This window comes from Macaca nemestrina, chromosome 4 (genome assembly GCF_043159975.1).
Source record: "Macaca nemestrina isolate mMacNem1 chromosome 4, mMacNem.hap1, whole genome shotgun sequence".
NCBI lineage: Eukaryota > Metazoa > Chordata > Mammalia > Primates > Cercopithecidae > Macaca > Macaca nemestrina.
This window is the reverse complement of record NC_092128.1, coordinates 51036779-51054055: the sequence shown is the minus strand read 5'-3', so window position 1 is coordinate 51054055 and position 17277 is coordinate 51036779. Positions and strand designations below refer to the sequence as shown.

General features: G+C 40.6%; 1 protein-coding gene across 50 annotated transcripts in view; it reads right to left on the bottom strand.

Moving 5' to 3' along the window:
- LOC105475296 (neuronal cell adhesion molecule) overlaps positions 1 to 17277 on the bottom strand; it is a 304974-nt gene that overhangs the window by 49619 nt on the left and 238078 nt on the right. For all 50 annotated transcript variants that reach the window (XR_011622036.1, XM_011730394.2, XM_071094655.1 and 47 more), the window contains 3 exons: positions 11864 to 12048; positions 9979 to 10110; positions 618 to 761 (listed from right to left, as the gene is read on the bottom strand). Coding sequence is in view for 49 of the 50 variants with exons in the window: in XM_011730394.2 (XP_011728696.2) it covers positions 618 to 761; positions 9979 to 10110; positions 11864 to 12048 (461 nt within the window). In the remaining variant the exon portion in view is untranslated. The remainder of the gene's footprint in view (positions 1 to 617; positions 762 to 9978; positions 10111 to 11863; positions 12049 to 17277) is intronic.

Sequence of the window (17277 nt, the reverse complement as noted above, 5' to 3'; positions counted from 1 at the left end):
AATTTTAAAGGGTTGAAGTGTAATTCCCTGGCACCACGAAAACAATTCTCACAAAAATTTTTAACAAATGTGGTATTTTGGTAGTTTTGTTCAATATAAGAAATACAGTGTTCACATAAACCAATTATTTGAGAATATATTTCAGTACATCATACTTTGTAAAATATATTTTTATAAATAAAACAAATGTACATCCATGACTTGGATAAAGACCAAGCAGTATGATTAATGGTTTAGTTTTAAAAAATCAGAATCATTAAATTGCCATTCAACTTGTCAATTTCTTACAACGGAAGAGCAGTAATAATTCAGTTACTAATAGCAGACAAATACTATTTTCCTTTTGAGGGTTTGACACGTAGTCTAACCATCTGTAAATGGAACAGCCTATTTGACTAGTTCTACAATGAAAAATTTGCCATTATAAAAACTGTGTTATGGAAGAACATTAAGACTGCAATATTCTTTAGGGCAAGGTTTATATCTTTTCATCCTTTATAGCTCCGAGTTCTCTGCATTGCACATAGTAGATGCTCAATGTATTTTTGCTGATTGAACAGAAAATAACAGCAGTCATTAATTTAATTTGCCATGTCTTTAATAAAAGGAGAGCTTACCCAGCACATTTACAAATGCATTTGCCAGTAAATATCCATATTCATTAGAGGCATTGCACTGATATACTGCACTTGATCTTTCTTGAACATTTGAAAAAATAATGGTATCGCCATCTATTTTTCTGCTGGGGTCATCAGGGGCAACTGTTTGGATGTAAAAATAGAAAGCATTTATTCCTATTTGCTTAAAAGATGTATATTAAGCTTGTAAAATCAGTAGGACATAAATAAAGACTGATCTAAGTATATGCAGTAAGAATAAGACTAGAATTTGGGCAGAAACCAGAAAATTTTCCTTCTCAGAATTGAGTTATATATTAGCAAGAGTATGTGCTCAATGTTCATTTAGTCTTAAGTCGATTGGCTCTGTAACACCAAGTATTATTTTGAGAGATGCAGAAAAAAACTCTTACAAGTTTAGGTGAAAATTGCATTACAAATTCAGGAAAACATTGCCATGTTCAAGAGATTGTGGTTATTTATGAGAAAAAAAGTTAATGATCAAGAGGAAATGGCGAAAGCCAGTAAAAAATATAGAAACACTCCAGCTTGTTCAAACCTGTTCCTTTTAGGAGCCTCTTCTTGATACAAATAAATCAACAAATACATAAACAGTATGGGGCTAATAACCAAATGTGAAAATATTTATTTTTCTGCTGTGGATATTCTTGAAGCTGAAGTAGAAATAAATTGTGTAAATTCTTCTTGAAGACAATGTTTTCAGCTAAATCTCTCAAGTGCTTAAATGTTAGGACCAGGCTTGATCCTTACTGAAGTGGAATAGAATTGGCTGGGTAACATAATATGTGAGGATTTAGTCCCGGGCATGCCCAGCAATTTGGAACTTCCATGAGATTGGAGATGAATTCCTTTCTGTGAATGATACACTTTAGACTTTGAGATTATATCACTTTAGAAGTGCACTATGAGGGATTTAGGTCTCTGTCTCTGCACGATGATCAAAATCAAAACTAAATAACAGCACCTTTTCTCTTAAACTGCTCCTGCAACTTGAACCAATTAAGAAGACTTTATATTCTTTCTAAGCACCACTTCTTTTTCCTTGGTGACAGGAAAAGGCTGTGCATCTAAGACATCACGGTACTTAGACTCTTTTATCACTTTTAAAATGAAAAAAAAATTGTTTCATGTGTGGTTTATTAACCACTGTATAAAAATCAACCAAACCATAGAACATCCTTGTTTTATGACCCAAACTCGAAGTATTTTGCTCCCTCATTCTGTAATAGTTTTCCATGGTTGCTGTAACAACTTAACACAAATGTAGTAGCTTAAAACAACATAAACTTACTATTATACAGTTCTGTAGGTTGGAAGTCTGACATGGATCGCACTGTGCTAAAACCAATGCAAGAGCAGGGCTGCATTGCTTTCTGAAGATTCTAGGGGAGAATCCATGTCCTTGCCTTTTCCAGCCTTTGGAGGCTACCCACATTCATCCTCTTCCTCCATTTTCAAAGCTGTCAATGTTGCATCTCTCTGATCATTCTTCCATAGTCATCTTTCTTTCCCATCAAAGCCTGAAAAGGCACTCTGCTTTTGGGGGCTCATGTAATTAAATTGGGCCCACCTTAGATAGTCCAGGATAACCTCCCCGTCTCAAGGCCCTTAACCTTAATCACATGTGCAAACTCCCTTTTGCCATGTAAGGTGACATATTCACAGATTCAATGGATTGGGATGTAGACATCATGGAGGGGTGGGGTGGGGGGAGGGATTATTCTGTCTACCACATACTGTATCACATTTATAGCCTAAAGGTCTTTCAGATGTTTTAGACTCGAATATTTAAAGAATTCACCATACATTTAAGTTTGGAACAAGTTTTTAGCATCCAAGGATTATTAAAACTCTAACTTACAAGTTACTCCTCATGGACTGATTAATGTCTTCATTCCCAAGGAAAAATGTAAAAAAAAGCAGTTGTTCAACACTGATCACCATCAGTAACTCATTTATGAAATCATCTTAGATACTCCGGGTTGTTCAATTAGTGATGTGGGGGTGTTGAGATACTTTGAATTGACTCCTTAGCTTACATCTCCTGTTTATGACTCTAATACAATTGCCTTAAGGAACATGTTCTTCCAAACCGAAAACAAATGCAAGTCATAATTCCTTCAACAGGGCATATAGATTCGTTGATAAAAGACAGCAGAGGACGGATATGTCACACTGGCCTAGAAAGCGAACTGTAGCTGTGGCAGGCAGCCATGGACCCTGAAAACGCAGTGTACCTTAGGGCGGCCATGGACCCTGAAAACACAGTATACTTAGGGCGGCCATGGACCCTGAAAACGCAGCGTACCTTAGGGCGGCCCATGTGTCCCAGATCCCAAGTCTTGTATGACTGGGGCCTTTCCGACTCCCACAATCTCAGTGATGCTCACCTACTGCCTCAACAAGGGGTGCTAGAACACAAAGCAGCATTTCTGGAGACTTGTTCTCTGTCAGTGACTCTTAGCACTTCCGGTCATTATACAAAAAAGATACTTGCACACACATGTTGATAGCAGCACAACTCGCAATTGCAAAAATGTGTAACCAGCCCAAATGCCCATCAATCAATGAGTGAATAAAGAAACTGTGTTATATATATGCCATGAAATACTACTCTGCCATACAAAGAAATGAAATAATGGCATTCACAGCAGCCTAGATGGAATTGGAGATCATTATTCTAAGTGAAGTAACTCAGGAATGGAAAACCAAACATTATGTGTTCTCACTCATAAGTGGGAGATAAGCTATGAGGATACAAAGGCATAAGAATGATAAATTGAACTTTGGGGATTCAAAGGAAAGTGTGGGGGCAGTGACGGATAAAACACTATAAATTGGGTACAGTGTGTACACTGCTTGGGTGATGGGTGCACCAAAATCTCAGAACTTATTCATGTAACCAAATGCCACCTGTTCCCCAAAAATCTATGGAAATAAAAAATAATACAAGAATAAAGTAGAGAAACAAACTGAATTTTTAAAGTTGCTTAAAAAAAAAAAAAAAAAAAAAAAGAAAGAAAAAAGATAAAAAGATTCTTAGCACTTCTGGACCTAGCACTTGGGCTCTCTATGGTGGGACTCTTCAGGGCACTCTCAGTGCCCACCATGTGCCCACCCTGACTGCATCTCTGTGGATGTTCCAGGCAGTGGAGTGGAGTGGCGTGTATTTCAGACTGTGATGAGTCCCAGGCAGAGCTCTGGGCCGAATCTCTCTGGATGGGTGGCAGACTATATAAGAGTTCCTCAAATTCCTTAAATATATTGAGTTTTTAAAAGTTACACCACCACACAATATTTAAGGGATAAAGGGCTCTAGTTCTGAAGATTTGTTGCACAATAATGTGAATACACTAATACTACTGAACTGTACACTTAAAATGGTTAAGATGGTAAATTTTGTTATGTGTTTTTACCACAATAATAATAATAATGTTACACGACTATGAACTCGGAGGGCAAAGCTCAACAATGTCAGTAGGACAATTTTCCCCAAGTGAAGACTCATCAGTCACAAACAAACCATGTCAGAAAGCTTTTGTGTAGCTCAGTTGCACTTCTGTTTGCCATCAACTCTTGGGAAGATATTTTTTACCTGAAAGGCATCTGACTGTATCTGCCTTATATATGCTAAATAGAGCAGTCTTCTAATATTTATTTTTGGCGAAGTATTTAGGAACAAAATAAACCCTTTAGGGAAGAATAATGAGTAAGCAGACCTCTCTCCATGGGAGTTTGGGCTACGTTTTCCTTAAGTACTCGTTTAAAAATGCAAACAAACCCAGGAACTGTCACAGTGACATATGGAGGCTCGGTTGGTAGCTGGACACAGAGTAAAATCACTGATGTAGAGACATTTGGAGCCTTTGGATGGGCTTGCTAGCGGGTAGAGTAACTCTCTAGTATGCAAATCCAAATTATCCAGAGGAATAATCATTAATTCTGGGAATAACCAACCTCATTTGCTGTCAGTGAACACTGGAGAAAGAAATTTAAAAGCACAGAATCACAACAAATAACTTAAAGCCCCAAAGGTAAGGTCCAGAACTGGGGCGATGGGCTTCAGAAAATACTTATAACCCAACTCTCCTGACGTTGGTGGGTAAAACTATAAACGCTTTCAACATTTATATAATGAGAATAATAATAGTCATGCCATCTTACATGAACAGAGTACTATCAATCTTTAAAATGTTTTTACATTTACTGCATAATTTCATTTTTAAAATAACTTTGTGAAACAGGTTAATCATATAGTATTTTATGCATTTTGGAGACAAGAGACTACAAACGGCAGCACGTACTGGTCTGTTTAAATGAGGTTACTGCTCAGGTTTTCTCAGTCAGTCAGCTTTGTAAACATTTCCTGGAATGTGAACATTTGGGCATAATGTAGAACACATTTCTGGGTGAAGAGTTAAATTTCCCTCTTCATTTACTTATTCCATCCCTACAAGAGGATGCCACTGAGCCCCTTAGTTTTGTGAAAAGGAAGAAGGGAGGATGCCGTGATGAAACACCAGGAATATCCTGGACCAGCCCGCCATTCTCCTGGTGCTTATCTCAGATTACTGGCTTTCAACATCTTTCACCGTGAGAAAAATATGTCATTGTGCCAGGAAGAGGTCTTCTGCCCATTCGCATTTTCTTAGTTCTTTTCCCTCCTCATCCCTGAGAGGACAGGTGCCTTTTAACACAATAATGGTGTGATCTTATCCATGTGTCATGCAGAAGAGTCTCAGAGACCTAATACAACACATGTTGGAAACTATCAAGGATCTGCAAGTGTTAGACTCTCCTGCAGAGATAGGAATCACAGTGGCCACGGCCTTGGGCACCACCACGAGGATGGCACAGGCTCTCCAGTGGGGAAGACCAGGAGGAGGAAAAAGGAACTCAAAAACACCCACCTCAGTGTGGCTTTTAAGTTCTGAAAAGCAACCTCCTAGGGGACAGCAGGGAAATGCTTGGCCCAATCCAGCCAATAGCAAGTTCATTTTCTTTCTGGTCCTGGGTTCTATTCTTCACACCCTCCCATTACACAATAAAATCAAAGGTCTCTTTCAGCACCAGTTCTCTGCAGCTGTGTTCTTTTTTCTAACTTTTGTAGATTGTTTTAAAACAATCTACAAAATTTTAGGTGGTTTTGGGAAAATTCCACATTTATTTAATACAGCCTGTGATTTTTGCTTCAAGGAAAGCTTTAAGTAAACTGGCCAGTCCTGGGGACAGGGGAAGGGCAAAGCTCCAGAAGACACTGAAATAAAAGCCCAGACACTTTTGGAGTTAATTTTTCCACTTTTTTTAAAACAGTAGCTTTCAGATCTGAAATGCACAGTCACAGATCAATAACATCGCATTTTGCTAAAAGAACCCTTCTTACCACTCCCCTCCCTGAACCAGCTTCTCCTTTTACAATATTTATGTGCACTCAGCAGCCAGAGCCTGCAGAGGCGAAAGGAGATAGTCAGCGTCCCTAGGTGCTCACCTGTAAGTCAGGAGTGGGGAGGCTATGTACCTGGCAGCATGGTCCCCTGACTGTGTCTCTGTTGTGTGGCACAGGAGACAAACTTCAGGCACCTGGAGGGGACACTGCACAGCGCCTGCACAACAGTACTTCAGAAGCACAGCTGTTTCCTGACCCTCACCTGCAGCAGCTGGTCCACCTGCAATGTCTGCAGTCTCTTGGGTAGAAAGTGCTGTCAGCAAGCCAGCTTGTGCTCCCAGCTCACTTCTGGGGCCTACACTAGGACCCCATGATGAAGGCAAGGAGTCCTCACTGTGCTAATTCAGTCCTGTCACACACTGTGGCAGTATGTGCCCTCAGTTCCTACCTTCACCTCTCTACATCTCCCTGCCATCCTTCCCCTGTGTCCCAACACTGCTAGATGTATCTATGGGGTGCACAAGTCAGCAAACTGCAGATGGGAAACAAGCACTGGTGCCCCATTTCCAGGATGGTCCCTAACCCTCAAAGGCAATTCCCTTTAGGGGCCTCTAAATTCATGGGACAATTACCAAGAAGGGGATGAAAAAGAGAGCGGCACTCCTTAAATGTCTGTCAATTTTTTGGATAGTTTCTGCATCCCCCTCATTCTCTCATTTTTTTGGATCGGGGAGATCAACACACGGTGGGGGCATGCAGAGTTCACTTTGAACTTAGCTGTTGAAGACTTAGCATCCACCCACGAGGCCACTCAGCAGAAGCTGCAGATGGGCCAGCTGCAGAAGGCCAGGGGCAGGGAACAACTGTACCTTTGCAGTGTCATCGTTCAGAAAGCTGTGCAGGGGACCCGCTGGCTCATCACCTTTTAGTTATGAGATGTCCAAATGGTAATCCACTTTCAGCTTGGCCACCAGATGTCAAGAAAGACCCCTTCCAGGGAGGCTTCACATTACCTTGGTGTAAACATGCAGCACCTGCTACCAGCACCATGGAGCGGCCTGGTGGTGCCGGGTTCCTTGCTTTGCTGCCACACCGTGTGGTATTCCTCTCCCTGCAAGTCCACCAGAGTGACAGCTCTGAGGCACACCAGAGGGTGACCGACCCTGGATCTATAGGAGCTGTGGCATTCCAGCCATGTCTGCTCAGCCTCCTTTTTTCTGTCTCATGGGGCCTTAAGGAAGACTTTTGGGATGGAAGAAATGAGCTGATCTGATTTGAGATATTTAGTCCTAACTCTTTCTTCTCTACCTAATCAGACAATTTAGGGTTACAAGAGGACCTAACGTCTTCCTGGTATTACTATTCTGTACCCCCAAAGCAGGCCTTTTACAGCTGATCCTCCTCACAAAAATGTAGTTGAAAAGGGGAGTATTATTATGAGTGTATTTTCAAAGCTGTGTAGGTGACTGGATTTACAAGGTTCTCTCAGAGGCACTGCATACTCTGGTACTATGGTCTGAATATTGGTGTCCCTCCAAAATTCATGTTGAAACCTAACTCCAAGGTTAAGAGGTGGGGTCTCTGGGAGGTGACTAGGAAATGAGGGTTCCCCCTCGTGAGTGGGACTGGTGCTGTTCTAAGGGTCTTGGCAGCAACTGTGAGGAACAGGCCATCACCAGACACCAAATCTGCTGGTGCTTTGATCTTGGACTTTCTAGCCTCCAGAACTGTAAGCAATAAATTTCTGTTGTTTATAAATTACCCAGTCTAAGGCATTTTGTTACAGCAGTAGGAATGGACTAAGACAGCTGGTTTGGAAGGACAACAAGCTGAGCAAATCAAGAAGAAAAATCAGCCTCATTATTTAATCCTCCCTTGCTTATGTCATCCACCAACATCTCAATTTGCCTTGCATAGGACTGCACTCTGGCTGTCAAGCTTGAGGGTTTATCCCCTGGCTCCCCCGTTTTCCCTGCTGAAGGGCTAGATGGACAGTCCCTTCCACTTGTCAGTTTCACTGAGTCTAGATCTCAGGGGCACTTTTAACCTTCCATAAATGGACACAAAAACTCTGAGCTGCAAAACATGGTGCAAAAGTATCAAGCATGTATCATCATTTATTGCTATTTTGTATGCATTCCTGAGAAAATCATATGTTGTACCAGATAATTTTTTTTTTTATTTTTTGTAGAAGCAGGATTTTACCATGTTGCCCAGGCTAGTCTCTAACTCTGGTATTCAAGCAATCTGCCCGCCTTAGCCTCTGAAAGTGCTGGGATTACAGGCTCACATGAGCCACCATGCCTGGCCACTATAAAACTTCTTTAGTTCTGGGCTTTCTTCTACTTTTTCCTCTCAGTTTTCACTCATATTCCCCCGAGAGTAGCAAGAGCTTCCTGAAACAACCACAAAGTACTCTCTGCCATTTCTCTGGATCCTGATCCTGGTTAAAATTGGGAGTGGAAACACCCAAACCCTATTTGCTGGCCTCTAGCATCTGTTTTCTCCCAGGAATACACTTCCTTTTACAGTGAACACAGCTGCCTGTTTCAAAGCATCTGACAGCTACTGTGCTATGAGACACAAGTGAACTTCCAATAAATACTCATGGAGCAGGCTGCGATGACTCAGTCACCCTGCAGTTGTCAGACCTTGATGGTAAGAAACAGGGACTTGTGCCACTTTAAATCTGCCAGCAGTTTTTTGGAAAAATCTTAGGGGAAGTGTGTGGTGTTACTTTGGGAAAGTCAATTCAGCAGACCTTTTGGTTATGTAAATGTAGAACCAATATTGGATTCTGACTTGGAGGCAGTCAAAGCCAGTCTGTCCTGTATCATAAGCCTGAGGGCTATCTTTATTGTGAGTAAAGAATATCTTTGCAGGTAATCATGTTATTGACTGGGAGAGTGAACCTAAGGCTGGGTTTGATGCCAGAACTGACTTTCTCTGTCTTGGTGTCTAAGAGGAGGTCTGGACTCCAAGAAGGGGAAAATGTTGAAAGATGCTCCTCTCAGCAGTAGCTGGTGGTGGGTGGGGTGGTGGAAGAGGAGAGTCTAGTGGGTTCTCTGTTCATGGCCATGGCTTAGGAATTAAGGAGCAGTGAGGTGCAACATCCATTTAAAGATTTTTTTCTTTGCTACAATTCCCTTGACTCTCCCCATGCCTTTAGCCAAATTTTGTAAAGCTGGCCTTTGCTACAATTTAGCAGATTAATGGGAGGGCCTGAAGCCACACATTGGGCAGCATAGTGGCAGCTTGGAGAAATTGGCTAATGAAGTGCAAGGAGTGGAGTGGCAGAGCAGGGAGGCTGCTGAACGGGGCAACAGGTATAGCTAGGCTGCCCAGGTGCTGCTCAAGGATGATATCAGCGGCCTTCAGGGAGGGAGCTGTAGGCAAAGGTAAAGCATCCTGTATATGATCAGGGTCAAAGGATGTGTTCTTCTTTGGGTATCAAATGGGACGGTGACCTTGGAAGACAGTGGGAACACCCGGGCTATACTTGCTATACTTATGACTGAAAACTCTTTAAATTAAGACAGCTGGGTTTCTCATGCTTGTCGTATCCATTGGCTCTATGCCAAGTCTCCCCACCTATCTCCTCTAGCACCTATGACATTTCCACAAATCACCTGATGTTTTGCACAAAGAAGATCATCTAAACTTTTCAGTGATATTTATTTCTGACCCTGTCATTCTTCCCATTATCCAAGTAAAAAACAGGAAATATTGCCAAGTACCTGTCATCACATACCATTATGTTAACTGCATAAACTATTCACACTCATAATAAATATCTAATGGTAATAAAACACAAAGGTAATTTGGTGCCTCTGTTTAACATACATGTGGCTTCCTTCCTTAACCTGAATTATTTTTTATCACCATTTATTCATTGTTGGGATGTATATATGCTCTAAAAATATACTGCAACTAGAACCAGTCAAGGCAACTTACTTTCTATTGGGACTCCATTTGTTAACCAGCTAATTCTGGGTTTGGGGTTGCCATTAGCTCTGCAGATCAAGGTCCCATCCTCTCCTGGGGACAGCACAAGATTTTGAGGGGCTGTGATCCAGTATGGAGCCGCTTTATAGGAGGAAGAAAAAAGATCAAAAATCTGAATCAAATAAGCATTTTAGCAAAAGAACATATTGAACTATTTTAATAATACAAGCAAGTACTTCACACTAAACTGTTTAGTCTCATTTTTTTGAGCAAATAGATTTATAAATGATGCTTCAAACACTTAAAATTTTCAAAAGAATGTTTAAAGAGACTCACACACATATATGTATTATTTCTAGACCTGTTTGATACAAATCTCATTTTCTCATTTTACATTAAAATTAATCAGACATTGACAGATTTATCTAAGCATACAGAGCAAATTACAGATATAGGTAGGGCTAAGAAACACAAATTTAAATTCTGGGTCAGGCGCGGTGGCACATGCCTGTAATCCCAACACTTTGGGGAGCCAAGGTGGCTGGATCACTTGAGGTCAGGAGTTCGAAACCAGCCTGGCCAACATGGTAAAACCCTGTCTCTATTGAAAATACAAAAAAAAAAAAAAATTAGCTGGGTGTGGTGGTGGGTGCCTATAATCCCCCCTACTTGGGAGGCTGAGGCAGGAGAATTGCTTGAACCCAGGAGGCAGAGGTTGCAGTGAGCCAAGATAGTGCCATTATACTCCAGCCTGGGCAACAGAGCGAGACTCCGACTCAAAATAAATAAATAAATAAAATAAATTCCAAGCCCTGTAGAATATATATATATATATATAAAATTAGGAAGCAACTTAAAAACATCATTTTTGAAAAGTTGCAAAGGTATTACAGAGTGTTTCCATATGTCCTTCACTCAGCTTCCTCTAATGTTACCATCTTACATGACCATGGTCCAGTTACCTAATGAAAAGTTAACACTGGTACTTAACTAAACTCTACATTCTGTTATATTTCCCATTTTTGCATTAATGTCTTGTTTCTGTCCCGGGATCCTGTCCTAGACACCATATTTACTTGTAACATCTTTTGCATTTACTTGTCATAGTCTCCAATCTGACAATTTCTTGGTCTTTCCTTGTCTTTTGTGACCTTGACAATTTTGAAGAGTCACTTATTTCATAGACTGTCTTACAGCTTAGGTTTGTCTGATGTTTTCTCATGGTTACCTGAGGTTTTAGGCTTTTGAGAATATCTCAAAGGTCATGAATCCTTCTAATTGTACCATGTGAGGGAATATATGATATCAACATGACTTATTATTGTTGATGCTAACATTCATCACTTGGTTAAGATTTTGTCTGCCAGGTTTCTCCACTCCAAAGTTACTATTTCCCTGGATTCCATACTCTGTTCATTAGTGTCCAGCATACACTCAAGAAGAGGGAAAGTAAGCTCCATCTTCTAAAAAAGGAGTAATAAAGTATTTGTGGACATGCTAAAACTTCCCCAGTAATTAATTTCTGCAGGATAAAAACACTTTGAAGCTATGCAAATACCCTGTTTCTCCTTAAAGTTTCACCCACTAATTTTAGCATTCATTGTTTGATCTTGCCTGCTGCAGTTATTACTGTGGGATTCTAATGTTGACTTTTCTATTTCCTTCATTCTTCCTACGTTTATTAATCGGGATTCTTCTGTGAGGAAGATTTGAACAAGTAAATTTTTAATCTGATTTAGATGCACTACAAATAGCAATGAGAAGAGAGTCAAGGTACCATGAATGCTGACATAAATTTACATTTATCATTATTAAAAATATAATGAAAACCACATTTAATTAAAGTTTCAGGGTCTCTCATGAAGGCAAGAAGAATGGATTTTAAACAATATACCTTTAACTCTAACAGAAATGGTATGGTGGATGGCTCCTAATGCATTTTTTGCTATACATTGGTAATTTCCAGAGTCTGCTTCTGAAACATGAATGATCTGCAAGGTTTTCTCAAAGTTCTTATAAACTGTCCTGTTTTTGGGTAGCATTCCATCTTCTTTTGCCCAGTAAATAATTGGGGTAGGCCTGATAGGATAAATAAATAATGATGTTACAAAAAAGAAATCCACCTATGACTACTTTTGAGGGTGAATTTTCATGCAAGTTTGTAACAAATCTTTATAAAAAATCCTAAGAAATATATAGATATTTTAATTAGCACCACACTTTTATAAATAATGCTTACAGTTTTACATTTTCACATAATCAGAACTATACTAATTTACGGCACACCACAAACTTTGATGTCAATGATGCAGTGTGAATGCCAGCATGAGTTGCTTTACTGATGGGGCCTAATTACTTTTTTCATCGTTGTGACTAATGAGGAACTCCTGGAAATTTTTACATGAAGCTACTATGTTAATCAAAAGAATTACCATTAAATTAATGATACTGAATTATAATTTTTCATCAGCTGGAATTAAAAATGTACAGAGAAAAACTCATAAACATATCTATGACCATAAATATTTGTATACATTTCCATATCAAACGGAAGAACTTTCCTATTTTACAGCAATCTATCTGATGATGTGAACTAAGTGATTAGGGAAATAGCATTCTTTCCTTAGTTTCATTATTAGTGACATTTAAAAATATTATTATACTAATTGCTAAGAATAGATCAAACCTAGGTATCACTCATATCATTTGTCACCCAACTGTGTTTTTTTTTTTTTTTTTTTTTTTGGAGACAAGAGTCTTGCTCTGTCGCCCAGGCTGGAGTGTAGTGGCGTGATCTCGGCTCACTGCCAGCTCCGCCTCCCGGGTTCACGCCATTCTCCTGCCTCAGCCTCCCGAGTAGCTGGGACTACAGGTGCCTGCCACCACACCCGGCTAATTTTTTGTATTTTAGTAGAGATGGGGTTTCACGGTTTTAGCCAGTATGGTCTCGATCTCCTGACCTCATGATCCACCCGCCTCGGCCTCCCAAAGTGCTGGGATTACAGGCATGAGCCACCGCGCCTGGCCCCAACTGTGTTTTTTATTGTCATGAAATATGGAGACAGATGAAAAGTCAGAATATAGGTTTGGAGTTAGAAGATCTTTAGAATTCCAACCCTGTCCCTGGATTTCTGGTCTTTTTGAGGCTTAGTTTCATTAGTTGCCTTAATGGGGATAATAAAGCTTGACTTGAACTAATAACTTTAGAAAGTTTTCATGAAGGTAAAATAAAAATCCATTCAACACAAAAATTTCCTAAGCACTGAACTATACACCAAGCACTGAGCTGTATGTTGGGAAGATGATGAAGAAAGTATGGTCCAGGCCCTCAAGAAGATAACAATATTTGTCAATAGAAATGCAAGTGACTCTGAATAAGAACAGCTCAGCCCAGAAGGGATCATCATGGCAGACGGGAGGCAGAACTAGATTGCAGCTCTGATGCGGACTGACAGAGCAGCATGTGGAGGCTTGCATCGTGAATTTTAGCTCCAGAATGACTGCAAGAACAAACCTGCTGAGAGGACTCACAGACTCTCTGAAGGAACTGGGCTACTATTGCAGGACCCGGGAGATACCCCAAATACTGCGAGTGCCCAAACGGCAAAAGTGAGAAACTGAAGGTTTAGTTTGTGGGAGAAGTTTCTGACTTTACCTGGAGCTGAGTCAATTTAGAGAGCTGAGTGAGATACAGGGGTAGAGGAGGCAGCAGGAAAGACCCTGTGAATTCACTGGGTCCCCACGCAGGCCATTCCTGCCTGGCACCACAGGGATCCTTCAGGAGGGCAGCCAGAGGTGTGGGGAAAATGCCACAGGGAGAAGGAAGTTTCCAGCTGAACTTTATAACAATTTGAACCAGGCGAGAAACCTCCTGGCCAGAACTCGGGGAAAGGCGTGAATCCAGCGTGCAGACTCCACAGGCTGGGGAAGAACTAAGCCCTTTTCTTTTGCAGCTGGGAGGTGGATAGTCTGCGGCAAGTGCTCAAGCCCTGCTCACCCACTGCCTGGAAACAGACTTGGGGCTGTTAGGGTAGGCACTGTGGGAGTGAGACTGGCCTTTTGGTTTGCGTGGGAGCTGGGTGAGGCCTGTGACTGCCGGATTTCCCTCGCTTCCCCGACAACCTGCATAGCAGAGGCAGCCATAATCCTCCTAGGTACACAACTCCATTGACCTGGGAACCTCACTCCCTCCCCAACAGCAGCCACAGCAAGACCCACCCAAAGAGAGTCTGAGCTCAGACATGCCTAGCCCTACCCCCACCTGATGGGCCTTCCCTACCAACCCTGGTAGCTGAAGACAAAGGGCGTATAATCTTGGGAGTTCTAGGGCTCCAATCACCACCAGTTCCTCTCCATACTACCACAACTGATGATCTCTGGAAAGCACCACCTTCTGGCAGGAGGCCAACCAGCACAAAAATAGAACATTAAACCACTAAAGCTAAAAACCCTCACAGAGTTCATTTCAACCCCTTGCCACCTCCACCGGAACAGGTGCTGGTATCCATGGTGGAGAGACTGACGGTTCACATCACAGGACTCTGTGCAAACTCCAGTAGCAGCCTGGAGCTGGGTAGACTTGCTGGGTGGCTAGACCCAGAAGAGAGATAACAATCACTGCGGCCTGGCTCACAGGAAGCCACATCCATACGAAAAAGGGGAGAGTACTACATTAAGGGAAAACCCCATGGGACAAAACAATCTGAACAACAGACTTCAGCTCTAGACTTCCCTTCTGACAGAATCTACCCAAATGAGAAGGAACCAGAAAACCAACTCTAGTAATATGACAAAACAAGGCTTTTTAACAACCCCCAAAGAATCACACTAGCTCACCAGCAAGGGATCCAAACCAAGAAGAAATCCCTGATTTACCTGAAAAAGAATTCAGGAGGTTAGTTATTAAGCTTATCAGAGAGGCACCAGAGAAAGGCAAAGCCCAATGTAAGGAAATCCAAAAAACAATACAAAAAGCAAAGGGAGAAATAGTCAAGGAAATAGATACCACAAAGAAAAAACAATCAAAACTTCAGGAAACATTGGACACACTTATAGAAATGCAAAATGCTCTGAAAAATCTCAGCAATAGAACTGAACAAGTAGAAGAGAGAAATTAAGGGTTTGAAGACAGGTCTTTTAATGAACCCAATCCAACAAATACAAAAATAAAAGAATAGGAAAATATGAACAAAGCCTCCAAGAAGTCTGGGATTATGTTAAATGACCAAACCTAAGAATACTCAGTGTTCCTGAGGAACAAGAGAAATCTAAAAGTTTGGAAAACATATTTGGAGGAATGATCGAGGAAGACTTTTCTGGCCTTGCTAGAGACCTAGACATTCAAATACAGGAAGCACAAAGAACACCTGGAAAATTCATCTCAAAAAGATGTCTCGGCACACTGTCATCAGGTTATCCAAAGTTAAGATGAAGGAAAGAATCTTAAGAGCTGTGAGACAAAAGCATGAGGTAACCTATAAAGGGACATCTATCAGATTAACAGCAGAGTTCTCAGCAGAAACCCTACAAGCTAGAAGGGATTGGGGCCCTATCTTCAGCCTCCACAAACGAAACAATTATCAATCAAGAATTTTTTATCCAGCAAAACTAAGCATCATATTTGAAGGAAAGATACAGTCTTCTTCAGATAAACAAATGCTGAGAGAATTTGCCATTACCAAACCACCACTACAAGAACTGCTAAAAGGAGTTCTAAATCTTAAAACAAATCCTGGAAACACATCAAAACAGAACCTCTTTAAAGCATAAATCACACAGGACCTATAAAACAAAAATATAATTTAAAAAGCAGAAACAAAAAACAAAACCCCAAGGTACACAGGCAACAAATAGCACAATGAATGCAAGGGCATCTCACATCTTAATACTAACATTGAATGTAAATGGGCTAAATGCTCCACTTAAAAGATACAGAACTGCAGAATGGATAAGAACTCACCACCAACTATCTGCTGCCTTCAGGAGACTCACCTAATGCATCAAGACTCACATAAAATTAAAGTAAAGGAGTGGAAAAAGGCATTTCATGCAAATGGACACCAAAAGCAAGCAGAGGTAGCTATTCTTGTATCAGTCAAAACAAACTTTAAAGCAAGAGCAGTTGAAAGAGACAAAGAGGGACATTATATAATGGTAAAAGGCCTTGTCCAGGAAAATATAACAATCCTAAACATACATATACCTAACACTGGAGCTCCTAAATTTATAAAACAATTACTAATAGACCTAAGAAATGAGATAGACAGCAACACAGTAATAGTATGGAATTTCAGCACTCCAATGACAGCACTAGACAGGTCATCAAGACAGAAAGTCAACAAAGAAACAATGGATTTAAACTATACCTTGAAACAAATAGACTTAACAGATATATACAAAACATTTCATCCCACAACTGCAGAATACACATTCTTTTTTTAAAATTTATTTTTGTTTTTTAAAAATTTTATTTATGTGTATTTTTTACTATACTTTAAATTCTGGGATGCATGTGCAGAACGTGCAGGTTTGTTACATAGGTACACACATGCCATGGTGCTTTGCTGCACCCACCAACGCGTCATCTACATTAGGTATTTCTCCTAATGCTATCCCTCCCCTAGCCCCCCCACCCCTTAACAGGCCCCAGTGTGTGATGTTCCCCTCCCTGTGTCCATGTGTTCTCTTTGTTCAACTCCCACTTATGAGTGAGAACACGTGGTGTTTGGTTTTCTGTTCCTGTGTTAGTCTGCTGAGAATGATGTTTCTAGCTGCATCCATGTCCCTACAAAGGACATGAACTCATCCTTTTTTATGGCTGCATAGTATTCCATGGTGTATATGTGCTACATTTTCTTTATCTGGTCTATTATTGATGGGCATTTGGGTTGGTTTCAAGTCTCTGCTATTATGAATAGTGCTGCAATAAACATACGTGTGCATGTGTATGCAAGGGTACCTCACATCTCAATACTAACATTGAATGTAAATGGCCTAAGCGCTCCACTTAAAAGATACAGAACAGCAGAATATAGTAGAATGATGTATTTATAATCATTTATAGTAGAATGATTTATAATCCTTTGGGTATATACCCAGTAATGGGATTGCTGGGTCAAATGCTATTTCTGGTTCTAGGTCCTTGAGGAATTGGCATACTGTCTTCCAAAGTGGGTTGAACTATTGACATGCCCACCAATAGTGTAAAAGTGTTCCTATTTCTCCACATCCTCTCCAGCATCTGTCGTTTCCTGACTTTTTAATGATTACAATTCTAACTGGCATGAGATGGTATCCCATTGTGCTTTT